General features: G+C 35.5%; 1 protein-coding gene across 3 annotated transcripts; it reads right to left on the bottom strand.

Moving 5' to 3' along the window:
• Nucleotides 1-1628: 1628 nt before the first annotated feature.
• LOC125671381 (uncharacterized) lies at nucleotides 1629-20433 on the bottom strand. 3 transcript variants are annotated; one of them, XM_056139989.1, is made up of 6 exons: nucleotides 20225-20433; nucleotides 10602-10769; nucleotides 8840-9007; nucleotides 5978-6113; nucleotides 4009-4895; nucleotides 1629-1921 (listed from the first exon to the last, which is right to left on the bottom strand). In XM_056139989.1, the coding sequence occupies exons 1-6, from the start codon at nucleotides 20297-20299 to the stop codon at nucleotides 1667-1669; spliced, it is 1689 nt and encodes a 562-aa protein (XP_055995964.1). In that variant the 5' UTR covers nucleotides 20300-20433; the 3' UTR covers nucleotides 1629-1666. The 3 variants fall into 3 exon arrangements, with proteins under 3 accessions (XP_055995964.1, XP_055995969.1, XP_055995974.1); XM_056139994.1 differs by having other exon boundaries at nucleotides 8936-9007; nucleotides 20225-20336; XM_056139999.1 differs by lacking the exon at nucleotides 8840-9007.
• Between the last annotated feature and the right edge of the window lie 452 nt (nucleotides 20434-20885).

The raw sequence follows: 20885 nt of genomic DNA, 5'->3' as shown, positions 1-20885 counted from the left end.
TATTCAAAGGGCCTGTGTTTGAAGTATGTACTTGCTCTGATTGTGTTTGAAGTATTTACTTGCTCTGATTGTGCATTTGAGATGGCCAATTAAAAGGAAATAAGAAGTTTTGAACATTGAAAAGTTTTAAACGGCACTCATATTCATATTTCATACTACCCTTACCAAACTGATATCCTTGTTACAAATAGTTGTGGCTAATCTGCTATATGCTTTCAGCAAACAAATTTATTTGCAAGTGGTATTTTTTTTTGGCTTGTATTCCCGTAAGGATCCGGAATACAATAGATCCTCGGTACCCCTTGCATGTCGTAAGAGGCGACTAAATAGATCTTTATCATGCCACACCTGCTGTGACACGGGGTCTTAGTTTTTGCGGTCTCATTCGAAGGACCGCTTCATTTAGTCGCCTCTTACGACAAGTAAAGCATACTGAGGGCCTATTCTAACCCCCCCCCCCCCACGGGATCTGAATTAGTTTTAAGTCTCTACTATTTGTATCATAAATTACAAACTTGAAACACACGTCCGGGAGTATAGCTATTGACAACATATAATTATTGGATAAAACTGAAACTGTAAAATCGCGCATATTTAGGACTTGTCATTGTGATTATGTTTATGCTGAAACTTAAAATACATTGATGTATTCCACTTTTGAATCCAGGTTAGAATATGTCCTCAGTACCCCTTGCTAGTCGTAAGAGGCGACTAAATGGGGTGGTCCTTCGGATGAGACCACAAAATCCAAGGCCCCATGCCACAGCAGGTGTGGTATGATAAAGATCCCTCCCTCCTCAAAGGCCGTAAGCATAGGCTTAAATTTTGCAGTCCTTCACCGGCAATGGTGACGTTTCCATATGAGTGAAAAATTATCAAGAGAGACGTTAAACAAAATCCAATCAAGTAATCAATCAATTTTTGACAAGAGAGCTACAGTTTTGCGGCTAAAACATGCTACAACACACATCTTCTATGTTCTCGATATTTTCTGGAACATATATTTTTATCAATTAACTTTGTTCATTCTAGAAATATATCTTTTGGAATTTTATTTACTGGGTATAATAATAAAAAAACATATCGTAAACTGTTTGACATTGAAAAAGTTTATATGCTACACCAAATATCTATATTAACTATATGTAGAAAAATGTTGTCAAGGGCAATGATCCCTTTGCTGGTATTCTAATAGATAATTCGTCGTCAATATATGTAAATGTCGCATTGAAGGCCACAGCAAGAGATTTTTTCTTCTCAAATGATAAAACAAATAGTGCTTAAGCAGACGGTGAATTGAAAGTGTAAAACAGCACGAACAACACTGAGTAACGACAATGGGGAAGCTAAACCACTACATTGAGTTTGTTCATGCCATTGCGGCAGAATGACTTCAGTCTATACATTCAGAATTTCTCCTCCTTGTTCTACCTCTTCGCACTGGATTGATCATTGTTCGATATATTCAGGTGTTCATTGATCGCTGCTCAGGATCGTTAGAATCGTCATGTTCACATTTTTTATCGATGCGTTTCACCCTCTTGGAAAGATATCCTCTACTGAATTGAACTTTGACTAACTCTCCAAAAGCAATTATTATCATCAAATATTCTTATTCACACAAGACGTTTTTGAAGAAATCTATTTTCAATTTTCAAAATTCTGATTACCAAATAACGTGATCAAATTTGATTTCACCATTTTTGTCTTTTGCAATACATGAAACAAATGGTGTGTACTCAAAGTAGGATTCTTCTGTCTCTGTGTTCTGTGTTGTCCAGGTATATTCGTTCTCTACGCGCTCATTCCATTCAGACAGTGGAGATCTTTTCTCATTGGCTAAGGTGACATTCCCTTGTGATGTATTGCTGCAGGTTAAGGAAAGTCCTTTCGCTCCATCTACTACTATAAGTACGCTTTTCTGAAATGAATAATGTACAAGTATATGTAATATGTCTTAGGAATTACGAGATGTATCACGGACGCAATATGTAGCTGACTTAAACATGCTGGTGCATGTAAAACGTATGCGGTACCGATTTTAACGCACCAGATGCGCATTTCGACAAATAATGTCTCTTCAGTGATGCTCAAGCTGAAAGTTTAGAAATCCGAAATAACAATAAACTTATAAGATTAAAAACAAAGTGCAAAAGACTAGAGTCAAATTCGTCTAAGGATCAGAGCTATACATGAGGGAGATAATCCTTAATTTTGAAATGAATTTCTACATTTTATCACGGCAATTAAATGTATATTCGTATTTCGTATTTTCAAACTAGTAACGAAGTACTTAGCTACTGGGCTGTAGAGACCCTCGGGGACTAACAGTCCACCAGCAGAAGCCTCAACCCTTGGGTTGTAATGTAAAACTTATACGGTACCAATTTTGATGCACCAGATGCGCATTATGACAAACAACGTCTCTTCAGTGATGCTGAAGCTGAAATATTGGAAATCCGAAATAACAATAAACTTTTAGGAACAAACAAAAACCAGAGTGTCAAAGACTGGCGTCAAATTCGTCTAAGGATCAGAGCTATGCATGAGGCATTTACATAATTTTAAAATCTACGTTGCAGCTATTTTTAGATTTGGTAAGTATGATTACAACATGAACAATCCTGAAGATGATATACGTCATCCTCAAATACACATGTATTTTCATCATGGACTTCTATAATACTTTCACTCGAATACGATAAATGGAGATTTTGGTTTTTTTTATATATGATTTTAATTCTGATGATTTCGGTCGTTCGTAGCACAGGCACCTAAAATTTGGACCCACACTCCCTAGATATATCCTCTTCCTTTTAATACGCAAAGCAAAACTGAAAAGAAATATTTCTTGTAAAGTATGTTAATTGTCTTTTAGAATTATTTCTCACTTCCCACCTCTGATGTGTCCAGGGGTCCGAGTTTGCCCAACTATCTATTTTGTATTGCTTATAGGAGTTATGAAATTGATCACTGTTCGTTATCTTCACCTTTCTCAATATCATTTTGCACTCTCAACACCTCAAGATCTGCAACAGCAAGATCGTCAAGATATATTAGAATATATACCTTCAAATATTCCTTAAAGCCCCATACGACCCGAAGACAAACAGCTTTTGATGATTTCGTTTGTTGACGTAGCCATGTTAGGCAGCCAGTCAATTCGAATCCCGGTTCATGTAAAAAATTGCACAATAACGTCTAGATGTGAACTAGTATCCCCACAAATATTTTAGCTAAAATTTTAGATGATATATCATCTCAGTTCATTTAAATGATAATTATTCAAATAGCAAAACTACGGCAATGCAGCTTTCATTAATCTGGTTTGGTCTCCATTCCTGCCACACGTGTGTTAAGGACCATAATAGGCTATTGTAGAATTTTCATTAATCAATAGCTGAATTTACCTTTAGAAAAACTATATTTTTTCAATCTCTATTAATTATTCGTGTTGATAATAAATGAAGAGCGAATGCATAACTTATAACAAGTTTTATGAACATGTACCAATAGCAATAGGGTTCGAATTGACCGGCTACCAAACATGGCTATGTCAACAAACGAAATCATTTGAAGCTGTGAATGTTCGAGTCGTATGGGGCTTTGATGAATATTTGAAGGTATGTTTGGACACAAGTATAGTAGGAAAATATGCTAAGAATTTTTTATATTAAATTTATGAGACAGCAACACGAAAATACAACGATATCAGGCCTCAAACGTGCACAGCTTTTTGTGCGCCGTAAATCGAAGGTTTTTGTACGGGGTGGATCTGTAGCTCTCTGCTCCGTCACAATAATTTGTCAGAGAGCTACAGTTCTGCAGCTAAGCGTATGAGTGCATAAGTTTGAACTGGTGGCACTTCACATATACCTAGTGACGTCACATATCAGTGAAATGTTTTTCGAAGGAACATAAAAAACCCAAACATTCCATGCTTTAGTATACCATATACTACCATATACTATAGAAAACCATAGTGTAAAAGACTATGTAAACACTTACCAGATATTGTTCATTCACCAGCGTTTTCGTCAACGACCAGACAATTCTTGGTTTTATTTCTACTTGAATATACCGTGGAGACACCACCCGCTTGCCTTGATTTTCTGTAACACACGTGTAGTTTCCCTCCAGTTGTTTTGAGGCATGGAGGAAGGTCACATAGGAAGTTGACCAAATGCGTGAAGTGCTCTGTATAGCAGACACACCATCTGATTCCGTGATAATTTCTCCATTTCTCTCCACTTTAATAGGAGGCGGATTTCGTCCCATTGCTTCACATAGAATCGGTATTTTTTCTCCTTCCAAACGGTCCATATTCGAGAATATTGCGTAGAACTTGAATTCACCTGCTGTTTTTGTTTTACTGATATCGTGAACAATTCTGTATGTGGTGGAAGTGAGAACACCACCAGAGAGCTTGGTAAGAGAGCTAAATAGAAATAAAAAATCCCGAAATTTCTCTATTACTTCATCGGAAAAAACAACGGTTGCCGTTGCTGTGGTGTTTCGCTCAATGGTGAGATTAACGTACTGATTCTTCTTTGTATCAAGCATTTTAAATTCGGCGATATCGCCTTCCGAATCAGAGCCTCTATAGAGACCAACGTCCATATACCATGAATCTCTAGAATCTAACTCTGACTTGCAACGGTAAATAGCTTCATAAGAATTGTCAGAAAGTTGAGTGAAGGCTGGCTGACAAATCGTGGGATTGGTATAACGTGTTGTTCCATCCTCCGCAGTGACATTCAGTTTATAATTTGTTATAACATCGTCCACGCTGAACGTTACGAAATATAAAGATTCCACTGGTGCCTTTACATGTATTGTGTACAGGGTAGTTTTCTTTAATCGTTTGCTTGAGGTGCCAAAGGTGCTGGCGTTGGCTAGAATATAAAGATGATAGAACATAAATCAAGGAATTTAGAAGAAAAAGTTCTTCACCCATCACTCTCATTTGATTGGATTGACTCCTATGGAAAGCTATTACATGATCTGGATATCTGCTTGTTATTATTGACAACATGGTTAATGGCAATTAAAAAGTGTTTGTCATTATCTTCGGTAACCCCGGTCGTTCTCTCTAGGATATAGAAAGATAAATAAATAATAATAGATAGATAGAAAGGTAGATAGATCAAGATAGATACATAAATGCACAGATAGAGAGAAATCGATGAATAGAGATACATTATTGTATATGGAGATAAATACATAGATAGATAAATAGAGATAGATAGAAAGAAAGGTAGAGAGACAAAGATAGATGCATACATACATATATAGAAATAGATCAATAGATAGAGATGACTAGATAAATAGAGATAGATAAATAAATAGACAGATAGATAGAAATAAATAGAGATAGATAGAAAGAAAGATTGATATATAGACATAGATAGATACATAAATAAATAGATAGAAATATATGAATAGATGGATATAAATAGATAGATAGATAGATAGATAGGATAGATAGATAGATAGATAGATAGATAGATAGATAGAACAGTGTGTTTACTGTGGAAAAATGCGTTCATTGTGGAAAAATATTTACTGTCTTGTTTATTGTGGAAAAATATGTTTGAAACAAAAAGTAATTATGCAAGAGACTGTTGAATGTTGTTGACAAACATTTTACGCATGTTTGGTATAAAGATCAATCATTCATGTTATCCATCTAAAAGTAAAAAGTGAAAAGGCATTCTATGTCCTAAATCATTCATCATTCACCGTATGGTTAGCTTATTGCAATTTATCTCCCAAGAAGCAAAACAAAACTTTTCTCTTTCAAGAATTATTTGGCCAAATGTTAAGAAAATATTTTTACATTATTCTTGGAGAAAAATAACAGGTATGTAAAATGTTATTTGTATATATATATATATATATATATATATATATATATATATATATATATATATATAATAACTACATAATGTAGCAATATCTGAAACATGATTAGTACCTTCTACTAGACCATCATTTACTCCCCAGGTAACTACGGTAGATGGCGCCAACGACATTTCCAGCTCAAGTTTTACGTCATCACCGGAAGTTGTTTTACTGAGGGATACAATGTAACCTCCAGGCTCGTACCATTTCTTTATAATAACAGCATAAATAACGAGATATCATTGTGATAGCAAGCATGACAATACAATAACGACATAAATAACGAGATATCATTGCAATAGCAAGCATGACAATACAAAAACGAATTAAATACCGAGATATCATTGTGATAGCAAGCATGACAATACAATAACGACATAAATAACGAGATGTCATTGCGATAGCAAACATGACAACACAATAACGACATAAATAACGAGATATCATTGTGATAGCAAGCATGACAACACAATAACGACATAAATAACGAGATATCATTGCGATAGCAAGCATGATAATACAATAACGACATAAATAACGAGATATCATTGCGATAGCAAGCATGACAATACAATAACGACATAAATAACGAGATATCATTGCGATAGCAAGCATGACAATACAATAACGACATAAATAACGAGATATCATTGTGATAGCAAGCATGACAATACAATAACGACATGAATAACGAGATATCATTGCAATAGCAAGCATGACAATACAATAACGACATAAATAACGAGATATCATTGTGATGACGAGCATATGACAATGACCCTGCTTATGTTACATTTTAGCAAAGTTCAAGGTTCATACATGTAACCCTTTGAAAAACAGATCAATAAAGCTCAAACTCAAACATGATCTGTAATCTATGTATACATGTTCATTTGATAAATGAAGGAAAGGTCAAAAAGTCTTAAAAACTGTCAGGTATATGCAATCATCAACTTCCCATATTTATGTAGCAATATTCTATTATCACCTGCACATGGTGTTTATATCTCTCTATTGATTCGATACGCAAGAGTTTGTTCTGCTTATGGTCAGTTTTTAAATCAAAGCCGGCAACTGACAAACAAGTTGATTGTGCAGGGGTTCCAACAGTCTCGTTTAAAGTCAGCATTTAGCTAATTCTATAGTTGTTATAACAATCTAGTTTGCCAATACAACCTATCATTGGGTCAAATGTTGTCTGACGTGTTTCAAACCGATTGTTAGACCGTTCTTCGGACACTGATTTTGACTATGGTTAACTCCGTTTACCGGATCAAGATATAGGGCTCACGGCGAGTATGGCCGGTCGACAGGGGATGCTTACTCTTCCTAGGCACCCGATCCCACCCCTGGTATATCCAGGGGTCCGTGTTTGCCCTATTTTGTATTGCTTATAGCAAGGTGAAGATAACGAACAGTGATCAATCTCATAACTCCTATAAGCAATACAAAATAGATAGTTGGGCAAACACGGACCCCTGGACACACCAGAGGTGGGATCAGGTGCCTAGGAGGAGTAAGTATCCCCTGTTGATCGGTCACACCCGCCATGAGCCCTATATCCTGATCAGGTAAACGGAGTTATCTGCAGTCAAAATCAGTGTGCCAAGAACTGCTTAACAATCGGTATGAAACACGTCAGACAGCATTTGACCCAATGCGAGGTTGTATTGACGAACTAGATCGTTATAAAGACCATAGAATTTGCGATTATCAGATTGAACACTGTTCATTATCTTCACCTCTCATCTACTAGCTTCAAGGCCGATAACTCTTTTGCACAATGGTCAGTGAAATGAAACCAAACAAAACTCAGAGTTGATCTGTAACTTATCATTATGAGTTCATATAAAAATGTTCCATTCAACAACTGCAGGGATAGCTATAAATCAACAAAATTGTCAATGCACGGACAAACGAGCAGGCCGATCCCTATAAAGTTCCCCGCCATGTGTGTGGACTAAAATCATTTTGTTGGATTAAATCGTATGCTTCGTCTATGCAAAGGGTAAAAAGCTGTCAAAAGTTAGCTTTAAATAACATTGATTGTTTGATGGGTAAGAGAAGAAACAAACAATCAGTTGGATATTGAATTATATGATCAACACAGGAAAGGAACCTCGGATCTAACAAACCTTAGTTTTATGTTTAGAATGTCAACATCGAGGCAGGCTACTGATAAACAAGTCTCGTTTAAAGTAACAATCTAGTTTGCCGATACAATCTATGATTGGGTCTAATGCTGTGTGACGTGTTTCATACCGATTGGTTGGCCGTTCTTGGCTCATTGATTTTGACTACGGCGGATGTGACCGGTTGACATTAGCTGCTTACTCCTCCTAGGCACCTGATCACACTTCCGGTATATCCGGTGGTCTGTGTGTCCCAAATTCTCCATTTTTTATTGCTTATAGGAGTTGTGAGATTGATCACTGTTCGCTATCTTCATATTTCATCTAGTAACAAACCCCGGCTTTATAAAATGAAAAGCCAACATTTGTCTGAGATGATTTAGAATTATAATGTTCTCTAAACCAGTGTAATAAAATTATCTACAGTTGGAGACGTCTCATTAAGAGTAAAACCTTCTCAAAGGGACGTAAATCAAACAAATAAATCATTATCCAACATACCACATTTTGTTATTTACCACACATCCCGTGAATATATGAATGATATATCACATTTTTGGCTTTGAACCCAAAGTAAACAAGTGTCCTTATTCTATAAGCTCAGTCTTGGTCCGAACCTTTCTCAGGTTTTGAATGAGAAATAAAGACGTTGATGACTATCTTAAACAAATGCGTTTGATCCACTATCAAGCTCAGAAGAAAATCTTTAGTAGACACTTGTATCTGGTTTGAATATTCATATTTTAGAACTTAGTGTAGATTAGTATATTAAGGAAGAAAAATCAAGGTATGTTTATATATACCGATGCGAACCTGGACCCTTCCTCTGGAGAAGATGAAGTTAAAGTTTGGTTATTGTAGGACAATTTAGATAGAATTTCTTTATACATATTTTTTACGTCAATTTGTCCGTCCTGAATTTCCCTTAACACATTTTTCATTTCCTTCTGTCCTTTCTTTAATTCTTGGATCTGAAAAAAGATACCCGACATCAAATTCGTAATGAGTGTTCTGCCTGAATAAAACTAGTAGTTCGTTTTCAAAGCACAAATACTCAATGACATCTTTTCATGTACGTTTATTTACTTTGAATACCAAAAATACACAATTAAGATATACATGTAGAAGCATGGGTGACTGACTGTATTTCTGAAACTGGAGTTCAATAGCGAGATATCATTGCGATGGGATGATAAGCATGAGAAAAGTTTAACTCTTTCAAAAAGAGGTCGATAAACCCCAAACTCAAACTCCATCAGTAATTCATTGATATGTATTTATGCATACATTTTAAATGAATAAATAGCTGCAGAGAAAGGCCATAAAATCAGAAACTGTGAAATAGATAAAATTAGTTAAGTTCAAAGCCCATAACTCTTTCAAAGAAAGGTCAGCACAGTAAAATTCAACCTGATCTGTAACTCATTATAATAAGTTCATGTGCAATTTTTTGCATTCAACAGCGGCGAGGATAGTTAAAAATTTTGAGAAACTGTCAATGCCAAAACGCACGTGCAGACTGATCACTATAAGTCTCTCTGCCTACAGGCAGACGAATAAAAATGATTTTTTTAAACAAAACTATTGATAAGAATCGTCTATATAAAGGATAAAAAGGTGTTTAATTTTAGATTTAGATGATATTAAATGTTAGATGGGTACGATAACATACAACCAACCAGTTGGTTAATGAATTAAGTCAACACAGGAAAGAAACATCAGATTCAACATACCCTGCCTTTATAAAACAAAAAGTCGACATATATCCACAAACGCTAACATTCGTCTGAAAGGATTTTAATTTGAATTATAATGTTCCTTTGAACATCCATGTATTATGACCAGTGCAATGAAACAATCTACAGTTGGAGACGTCTCAATAAGAGTAAAAAAAAAAATCTCGAACCGACGTAAAACAAACGAAACATTATTATCCCAAGTACCACGTTTTGCTATTTACCACATTTCCCGCGGAAATATTGATGATATATCACCGGTGCAGCTTTAAAGTATCTCACTAGATTTCTACATTTTGTGACACTACGTCAATAGGTGGCGATTCAAATGTTGGTATCGATCAATTTGTTTCCATATCTACTTAGTTCAGGGGATAAAGGATCGGTTTACTGACTCGTAGATCTCGAGTTCAATTCCAACAGTTTCTTTTGTTTTTAATCATTTTCGATATATATTTATTAGATCTTGATTTTCTCTCTAAAAAATTGCATATTTTCTGGCTTTTTGACATAGGTATTCATTACATATCATCATCTATTTCATGATTAAACAAATTTGTGCTGATTTGATATACTCTTTCAAGTGAGGCACCTTAAACCCCAAATAATTAAACATTCATACGTCCCACGCTCACTCTTTCTCAACATTGGATGAAAAATAAAAACGTTGATGACTATTAAAAAGCTACAGGTGGTATTTTGGATCCATTATAAAGCTTAAAAGAAAATCTTTAGTAGATATCTGTATCTGATTTATAAATTTGTATTTAACAAACTTTGTGTAGAGTAGTTTATCAATGAAGAAAAATCAAAATATGTTTATATATACCTTTGGCAACCTGGACCCTTCTTCAGGAGGAGATGACGTTAAATGTTTGCTATGGTCGGACAATTTAGAGAGGATTTCTTTAAACATATTCTTTGCTTCAATTTGTCCGCCCTGAATTTCCCTTAAAATATTTTTCATTTCCTTCTGTCCTTTCTTTAATTCTTGGATCTGAAAAAATAGATATCTGACGTCAAATATATATGTAGTTTTCAAAGCACAAATACTCGATGGCAATTTTATGTAAATTCATTCAGCTTTAGATAACAAACATACACAATCAAAACAAAGAAGCGTGGGATACATACTGTATTCATGAATGCCAATGAGAAAGCACTGCATTATTCGATCACATAATAATAAAAATAACTAGAAACTTGTTGCCGTGGCAACAAGAAGGTCTTCCGTTCTTTCCGTGTCCAGTAGATAACCTTAAATTCTTCATTTGTTAAAAAGTGGGGAAAAAATATTCGAGTAATCTGGGGGATTGAACCCGGGTCGCCCGCATGGAAATCCACCACGTTAACCATTAGGCTAGCGAGGACCTCGCTTCAAAATTAAAACTACGAATATCTAGAGTTTGGTTTGATCAATTTAAAACCAAATATCATAGTCAGCATTCTATAAAGAGTCTCTATTGATCTTACCTTTATCAAAGAAAAACATTAAAAAGCAAAAAAGTTCAAAAAATCCATTTTTTAAATTCGCTTCCGGTAGCGACCGGAAGTGACGTCGGACGTGCTTAACCCAATTCGGTTCGCCTACTCCTTAAGGTCTATCACTCTTGTAAGTTTGGTATCTTAATCTTTTACCGTTTCTGAGATCTCGCGCGGACAAAATATTTTTGAAAAAACCGGAAATCGGACATATCTAACGAACGGAAGTGAATTTCAAAAAAATGAAGAAAATAAACGTCTGGAGGTATTTATATTCTCTATCATCTGTGAAAATTTCAAGAAAATCCATCCAGCCATCTCTGAGAAATCTTCAGTGAAAAAAAAGAAGAATAATAACTAGATGCGATCTCGTTGCGAGCAACGAGTGGGTCTTCCGTCCAATTTTAGATGTGATGAGATTAGAATTTGACTGAGATTTTCGTTCATAAATAATGATACAAATATATTGTCTAAACGTACAATTTAGCTTCAGTAATGTTTTACAAATATTAATCATTTAAGTGTTATAAATTAAAGACTCTCTGCCCCACTCGGCCACTAATTAAAGAGGTCAGCCTTTTTTCGAGAAAAAAGTTAATAATGTTATTTACTGCGATACAATTTCGACTGATCAGACGAGTCATGTCGCCCGGAGGCCTATTTTTTTTTTAATCATTCTAGATATATCTGGCAAAACTGAACAAATTTTGCTCTACATGTCCTATCAAAATTTTCTTGAGAAAAAAGTTATTGATTGCGACATTTATCAGATTGTTAAGGCGAGTCATAAGGCCCGTGGGCCTTTTTCTTGATGTCTCATTAAAAGTTTCTTCACTAAAATGTTATAGATTGCAACAATAACCCAACTGTTCAGGTGTCGAGCCATGAGACCCGCAGGCCTATTTTTTAACATCGTTAGTTAATGCTTGCGAAACTGAACAACTTTTGTTCTACATGTCTTGTCAAAAGTTTCTCGAGAAAAAAGTTATTAATGTTATTAATTGTGATACAAATTCCACTGTTCAGACGAGGCATGACGCACGGAGGCCTTTTTTATATCATTAGATAGAACTTGCAAAACTGAACAACTTTTATTCTACATGTTTTATCAAAGTTTCGTGAGGAAAACGTTAATCATTGTAACAGAAATTCAATGGTTCAGGCGAGCCATGAGGCCCATTGACCCATTTCTGGATACGGCACGAAAGACCTCAATAAACTGTACAACTTTTGTTATATATCTCTAAACAAAATATTTACGAGTATAAAGTTATGCGACATTTATCAGACTGTTAAGGCGAGTCATAAGGCCCGTGGGCCGTTTTCTTGATATCGTTTGAAAGATCTTGCAAAACTGAACAACTTTTGTTCCACATGTCTTATCAAAAGATTCTCGAGAAAAAAGTTAGTAATTGTGACACTAACAAACTGTTCAGACGAGCCATGAGGTCCGTTGGCCTTTTTCATGATGTTGTTGGAAAGATCTTGCAAAACTGAACAACTTTTGTTCTAGATGTCTTATTAAAAGTTTCTTGACAAAAATGTTATAGATTGCAACAATAACCCAACTGTTCAGGTGAACCATGAGACCCGCAGGCCTATTTCTTAACATCGTTAGTTAACACTTGCGAAACTGAACAACTTTTGTTCTACATGTCTTATCAAAAGTTTCTCCAGAAAAAAGTTATTGATTGTGACACTAATCAAACTTTTCAGGCGAGCTATGAGGCTCGTTGGCCTTTTTCATAATGTTGTTCGAAAGATCTTGCAAATCTGAACAACTTTTGTTCTAGATGTCTTATTAAAAGTTTCTTGACTAAAATGTTATAGATTGCAACAATAACCCAACTGTTCAGGAGAGCCATGAGACCCGCAGGCCTATTTCTTAACATCGTTAGTTAACGCTTGCGAAACTGAACAACTTTTGTTCTACATGTCTTGTCAAAAGTTTTTCGAGGAAAAAGTTATTAATGTTATTAATTGCGATACAAATTCGACTGTTCAGGCGAGCCATGACGCCCGGATGCCTATTTTTAGATATCATTAGATAGAACTTGCAAAACTGAACAACTTCTATTCTACATGTCTTATCAAAAGTTTCGTGAGAAAAAAGTTAATCATTGTAACAGAAATTCAATGGTTCAGGCGAGCCATGAGGCCCATGGGCCCATTTCTTGATATGGCACGAAAGACCTCAATAAACTGTACAACTTTTGTTATATATGTCTAAACAAAATATTTACGAGTAAAAAGTTATGATTCAAAACGTGGAAAAAAATTGGACACTTTTTAAAACTCCATTTTCGACCCCTACCGAGCTTCCATACTAGGCCCTTCCGGAAATTTTTAAAACCCAGGTGCACAACTACAACATGTCGTCTAACATCACTGAAAATTTCAGCACTCTAGCTTTTATCGTTTTTTAGTTTTTGTCTGGACAAAATGGTCATCTGAAAATCGATAAAAGGGGGATAACTTCCAACCGGAAGTGATTTTTCAAAAATTGAAACGGCGGTACAAACTTCAAATGGCAACGCATCAATCCTGAAAATTTGAAGCAAATCGATCCAGCCATCTCCGAGAAATCTTCTGCACAAAAATCGGTAAGGAGAAAAAAAAAGAATAATAACTAGACACGATCTCGTTGCGAGCAACGAGTAGGTCTTCCGTCCGATTTGTTGATGCACTCGGAGTTAAAAAAAAAAAAAAAAGACAAATGAGTCCCAATTTAGTTTCCGACTTTAAGACACTTTAGATATAATCAATTTTTCATATCATAAGCTTCTGAAGCAAAGTTGCGGTGCAATTCGTTTGAAATTCGACTCTCCAGGCGAGCCATAAGGCCCGCGGGCCTATTTCTTGATGTCATTTGTTAGCCCTCTATAGACTCAACAACTTTAGTTCTATATGTCTTTACAAAATATTTACCTGTAAAAAGTTATTGAGATCGACCGATATCGACAAAAAATCGACTCTACAGGCGAGCCATTAGGACCATAGGCCTATTTCTTGATATCAATCGATAGATCTCGATAAACTGAACAACTTTTGTTCAATATGTCCTTACAAAATATTTACCAGTTACAAGTTTTTGAAATCGACTGATATCGACAAAAATCGACTCTACAGGCGAGCCATGAGGCCCACAGACCCATTTTTTGATATTGATCGATAGGTTATGACACATTGAACAACTTTTGTTCAATAATGCTTTTCAAAAAATATGTCGTTTTCAAGATATGAGGCGTCAAATATTTACGATTTTGGCCCTTAAAATCTCTAATTACGTAACATATGACCTACTTTTTGATTTGATAAGATCAAGCTCGTTGAGATGAACATTTCCGCTTCTACAACTTATTATAAAATATTAATAGTTTCTGAGATATTCTCCAAAACATTTGGACCCTTCTGAACCCCTGATTTAAAGGGCCAGCCCGTTTTGCTTGATATCGTAAGAAAGGCCTTGTCATTTTAAACATTTTTTGCTCAACAAGTATTTAGAAATTCTTTACCGTTCTCGAGTTATCTCTACAAGAAATATTTAGGGGCCAAACTGTAGCTCCCTAACGGGGCCACATAGGGAAAAAACGAAATGTACATATTGTTTAGATTATCATTCTGAACAACTTTTGTTCAATAATGCTTTTCAAAATATTTGTCGTTTTCAAGATATGAGGCGTCAATTATTTATGATTTTGGCCCTTAAAATCCCTTATTACGTAACATATGACCTACTTTTTGATTTGATAAGAACAAGCTCGTTTAAATGAACATTTCCGCTTCAATGACTTATTACAAAATATTAATAGTTTCTGAGATATTCTCATAAACCTTTGGACCCTTCTGGGCCCCTAATTTAAAGGGTCAGCCCCTTTTGCTTGATATCGTAAGAAAGGTCATGACATTTCAAACATTTTTTGTTCAACAAGTATTTAGAAATTCTTTACCGTTCTCGAGTTATTTCTAGAAGTAATTTTTAGGGGCCAAACTGTAGCTCCCTAACGGGGCCACATAGGGTAAAAACGAAATATGCATATTGTTCAGATCATCATTCTGAACAACTTTTGTTCTTTATTGCTTTTCAAAATATTTGTCGTTTTCGAGATACAAGGGGTAAAAAATTTATGGTTTTGGCCCTTAAAATCCCTTATTTCGTAACATATGACCTAAATTTTTATATGAATAGATTTGGATTGTTGAGATGAACATTTTTTGTTCTTTGACTTATACCAAAATATTAACGATTTTTGAGATATTTGATGTAGACTTTGAGCCCTTCTAGATCCCTAATTGAAGGGGCTAGTCCCTAAATTTTGATAGTTTCGAAAAGATCTCGTAAATGTGCACAACTTTTGTTCTACATGTCTTAACAAAATATTTGCAAGAAAAAAGATATTGGAGATCAAAGGTCAAAAATCGCCGAAATCGGCGAAAAATTTTGGCATCCATTTTTTCAGGTCCAGGCGAGCGTTTAGGCAAATCGCCTCCGGTAAAATCGAATTCCCCACAAATCTTCTAAAATGTTTACTCTATCTTGTGTAGAAATTTCAAGACTCTAGCTTCAAAACTAACGGAGGAGATGCGTGGACAACAAGGCCCTTCAAAAAGTCACTAAAAGAGAGATAACTCCTGACCGGAAGTGACGTCAAGCACGAAATTTTGCAAGCAAAGTCTCGTCATCACAAGACATCTTTCCTGAAAATTTCGTGAAAATCGATCGAGAAATGGCTGAGAAAAACGCGTGTACTACCAAGGAAAATAATAATAATAATAATAATAATAATAATGAAGAAGAAGAACGCGAACAATAATAGTAAGGTCTTCCGCAGGAGACGGAAGACCTTAATAATAATAATAATAATGAAGAAGAAGAACGCGAACAATAATAGTAAGGTCTTCCGCAGGAGACGGAAGACCTTAATAATAGTAAGGTCTTCCGCAGGAGACGGAAGACCTTAATAATAATAAGAAGAAGAAAAGTGAAAAATCAACAATAGAATAATAGAAGGGTCTTCCGCTGAAGACGGAAGACCCTAATAAAAAGAATTAACTAGAAACTCATTACTAGTAATGAGTAGGTCTTCCGTTTGTTCACTTCCGGTAAAGAGTTTTCTGATCCTACAAAAACCATTCAAATATATCAGAGAATGTACTTTAACAATAAATGAGAAGTGTATTATCGAATTTTTTACTCATTTCTTGTAACTTCCGGTGACGACCGGAAGTACTATTCAGATGTGTTTTCCTATGAATGACAGTGACTCTTTACTGTCTATATTCCCTGAAAATTTCACGTCTCTATCTGAAGAGTTTTCAACAAAAAGAAGTAGACTAAAGAAAGAAAAAGTAGTAGGTAACTACCGACCGGAAGTCAATTTTGAAAAACGAAATTGTCAAAACTCTAGAAGTTGATACTATTCTTAAGACATGTGAAAATCATATCAAACACTTCAAATATAAGCGAGATTTGTGGGGACAAAGAGACGAAAAGTAAAAAAGTATTTTATCAAGAAACCGGAAGTAGTCGTTTTGACTACCGACGGGGTCAATATTCTTTTGATATTTTGAAAGAGACTTAATAAACTAGTATAAGTTTCAATTTACAAGAAAAAGTTTGAAATTTACGATTATTTCAATCACTTCCGGTGACGACAAGAAGTGACGGTCGACATGCTCAACACCCTATTGCATGCTTACAAACAGAGATTGATCATCCCTGAATATTTGATGAACCTATCTTTTACCTTTTCCAAGAAAAATGCTGGAAAAAATCTCGTTTGAGAAACAGAAAATCGGCCATATATTCCTACCGGAAGTGAATTTTGGAAAAACAAAAATAACCACAGGAAAGTCATTTCATAAGACATTATTCCTGAAAATTTCAAGAAAATCTATCCAGTCATCTCTGAGAAATCACTCGAAGAAATCGGAAAATCGTCATTTTTTTCAAATACTTCTGGTATAGAGCGGAAGTGACGGACTAAAAAATTGAAAGTATGTGTACAATGGCCTAAAGCTAGTTGATCAACCCTACAAGTCTCAAGCGTCTATATATTTTCGTTATTGAGAAACTGAAAAAACAAAGTTTGAATTTGTCCACCCCCTATCTCACGACCGGAAGTGAATTTTCGAAAAATATTTGAGGTTACTCTAGACATTTATAGTGTCTACAATATATGTTGAATACAAGTCAAACACTTGTTTAGTAAACGAGATTTAAGGCATTGAAAAAGGAGAATTTGAAAAGTTTTTCCTTAATTACCGGAAGTCGACGTTTCCACTTTCGGTGGGGTCAACGGTTTTCAATACTCCAAAAGATACCTGATAAAGTGGTATAGGTTTCGATTCAACAACTACAACTTTAATTTTTCGATATTTTTTATCACTTCTGGTGACGACAGGAAGTGACGGCGGACGTGCTTAACCCAGTTCGGCTCGCCTACTCCTTAAGGTCTATCACTCCTGTAAGTTTGGTATCTTCATCTTTTACCGTCTCTGAGATCTCGCGCGGACAAAATATTTTTGAAAAAAAACGGAAATCGGACATATCTGACGAACGGAAGTGAATTTCAAAAAAATGAAAAAAACGTCTGGAGGTATTTATATTCTCTATCATCCCTGAAAATTTCAAGAAAATCCATCCAGCCATCTCTGAGAAATCTTCAGTGAAAAAAAAAGAATAATAAAAAGAACTAGAAACTTGTTGCCGTGGCAACAAGAAGGTCTTCCGTTCTTTCCGTGTCCAGTAGATAACCTTAAATTCTTCATTTGTTAAAAAGTGGGAAAAAAATATTCGAGTAATCTGGGGGATTGAACCCGGGTCGCCCGCATGGAAATCCAACACGCTAACCATTAGGCTATCGAGGACCTCGCTTCAAAATTAAAACTACGAATATCTAGAGTTTGGTTTGATCAATTTAAAAACAAATATCATATTCAGCATTCTATAAAGAGTCTCTATTGATCTTACCTTTATCAAAGAAAAACATTAAAAAGCAAAAAAGTTCAAAAAATCCATTTTTTAAATTCGCTTCCCGTAGCGACCGGAAGTGACGGCAGACGTGCTTAACCCAATTCGGCTCGCCTACTCCTTAAGGTCTATCACTCTTGTAAGTTTGGTATCTTAATCTTTTACCGTTTCTGAGATCTCGCGCGGACAAAATATTTTTGAAAAAACTGGAAATCCGACATATCTGACGAACAGAAGTGAATTTCAAAAAAATGAAGAAAAAAAAACGTCTGGAGGTATTTATATTCTCTATCATCTGTAAAAATTTCAAGAAAATCCATCCAGCCGTCTCTGAGAAATCTTCAGTGTGAAAAAAAAGAATAATAATAATAATAATAACGAGCTATAACTGTGTTGGGATGCCAACACAAATGTCTCCGAACACCTCCCCATGTCAGAAATGGTTTTTGATACCAGATATGCACTCAGGATCCTCTAAAAACCCTAGAAACTAAATTTGGTTGAAATCCGACGGACTTGTAATTTGGCCGCCATTTTCTTCAATGACGGCCATTTTGAAACATTTGAAAATAGATTGGAAGGAAATACTGATGCTAGAAATGAATTGTGGACCCTCCATTTACCCCAGAACCCAAATGTTGTAGATATTTTAACACTTTCAAATATTTCGGTATATGGCGGCCATTTTGAAAATGGCGGCTCAAAAAAAAATTTGATGGTGGAAATGAACTCGGGGTCACTAAATTACCCTAGAAATAGAATTTGGTTGAAATCCGACAACCTTGAGTTTTTGACGTTTTTTGGCCGCCATCTTGAAACGGCGGCCATTTTGAAAATTTGAAAAGTTGAATGCACCCCTCCTAGTGACCCCCTATCAGTTCACAAAGTTTGAAGTGGATCTGTCGAAGCACTTTCACAAAATCGGTCGGACAAATTTCTCACTAAAGAAGAGGAATAATAAGAATAAGAAGAAAATAATAATAACGAGCTATAACTGTGTTGGGATCCCAACACAAATGTCTCCGAACACCTCCCCATGTCAGAAATGGTTTTTGATGTCAGATATACACTCAGGATCCTCCAAAAACCCTAGAAACTAAGTTTGGTTGAAATCCGACGGACTTGAATTTTGGCCGCCATTTTCTTCAATGGCGGCCATTTTGAAACATTTGAAAATAGATTGGAAGGAAATACTGATGCTAGAAATGAACTGTGGACCCTCCAATTACCTCAGAAACCAAATGTTGTAGAGATTTTAACATTTTCAAATATTTCGGTATATGGCGTCCATTTTCAAAATGGCGGCTCAAATTTTTTTTTGATGGTGGGAATGAACTCGGGGTCACCAAATTACCCTAGAAATAAAATTTGGTTGAAATCCGACAACCTTGATTTTTTGACGTTTTTGGCCGCCATTTTGAAACGGCGGCCATTTTGAAAATTTCGAAGGTTGATTGCACCCCTCCTCATGACCCCCTATCAGCTCACAAAGTTTGAAGTGGATCTGTCGAAGCACATTCATAAAATTGAGCGGACAAATTTCTCTGGAAAGAAGAGGAATAAAAAGAAGAAGAAGAAGAAGAAAATAAGAATAATAAGAAACGGAGCAAAAACAATATGTCTCCGACACTTTGTGTTCGGAGACATAATAAGAAACGGAGCAAAAACAATATGTCTCCGACACTTTGTGTTCGGAGACATAATAAACAGTAGAATCACTATAAGGTCTTCCGTCTGGAACGGAAGACCTTAATAATAATAATAAACAGTAGAATCACTATAAGGTCTTCCGTTTGGAACGGAAGACCTTAATTACCTCCACACACGTTATAATATTTCAGTGATAAATACAATGACACCAATCTTTTATTGGAATGAAAGCCATAAAAATGTATGTTCATATGCTTAATGCAGTATGATTTAAAAATGAACTTATTATCTTACAAAAAGTGGTGAATATCAAGTTTATATAAGCTGAGGGGAAAAGATTCACTAACCTCTCCCAAAACGTCACAGAACGCGAGACCAATACAGGCTGCTAAAATGACCAATGGGTAGATACACCTGGCCATTCTCTCTTTCCTTGCACAGCGGGGAACAGAGTGTCAGTGTAAGAGAATTTCGTCTATTTATACACTTTCGAACATTTCGCAATTATCCCACTGGCATTTTACAATCTGTTGTAGTCATCAGGGACAATTAGGATGAACGATTGCGATGAAGGTAATGATGACGACCTCAGTAAACCTATTTACATACGATATAAATCAACGTGACATTTACGACAATTTTCAAAATTTGATGTCCATTTTCAATATAGAAATTATCAATTTTCCAAAACGGGGTTGTATGTATGCATTGTACTAGTTTGTTGCTCGTTCTGCGTGGATGACGGATATCAATGAAACTGGAAAATATGACCAGTATTCGACCTCATGAAACCAATTCATTATCATTTACGTGCCATTTCGTACTAACATTCCATGTCCATGTGTATGCAGATATTATCAGTTGTGTGTATATTGTCTTCCTCCGCGGAGGAGAGATTTCAGTGAAACTGCCATTTTGGGGTACATGACTATCGTATACATTATGAAGAACAGAATCAAACATATTGAACTCAGGTGATCTGCGGATCTAATAATTAATCCAATAAAA

The sequence above is a fragment of the Ostrea edulis genome, chromosome 1 (assembly GCF_947568905.1).
Source record: "Ostrea edulis chromosome 1, xbOstEdul1.1, whole genome shotgun sequence".
Lineage (NCBI taxonomy): Eukaryota > Metazoa > Mollusca > Bivalvia > Ostreida > Ostreidae > Ostrea > Ostrea edulis.
The sequence above is the reverse complement of the archived record's forward strand: the minus strand, read 5'-3'. Positions and strand labels throughout refer to the sequence as shown.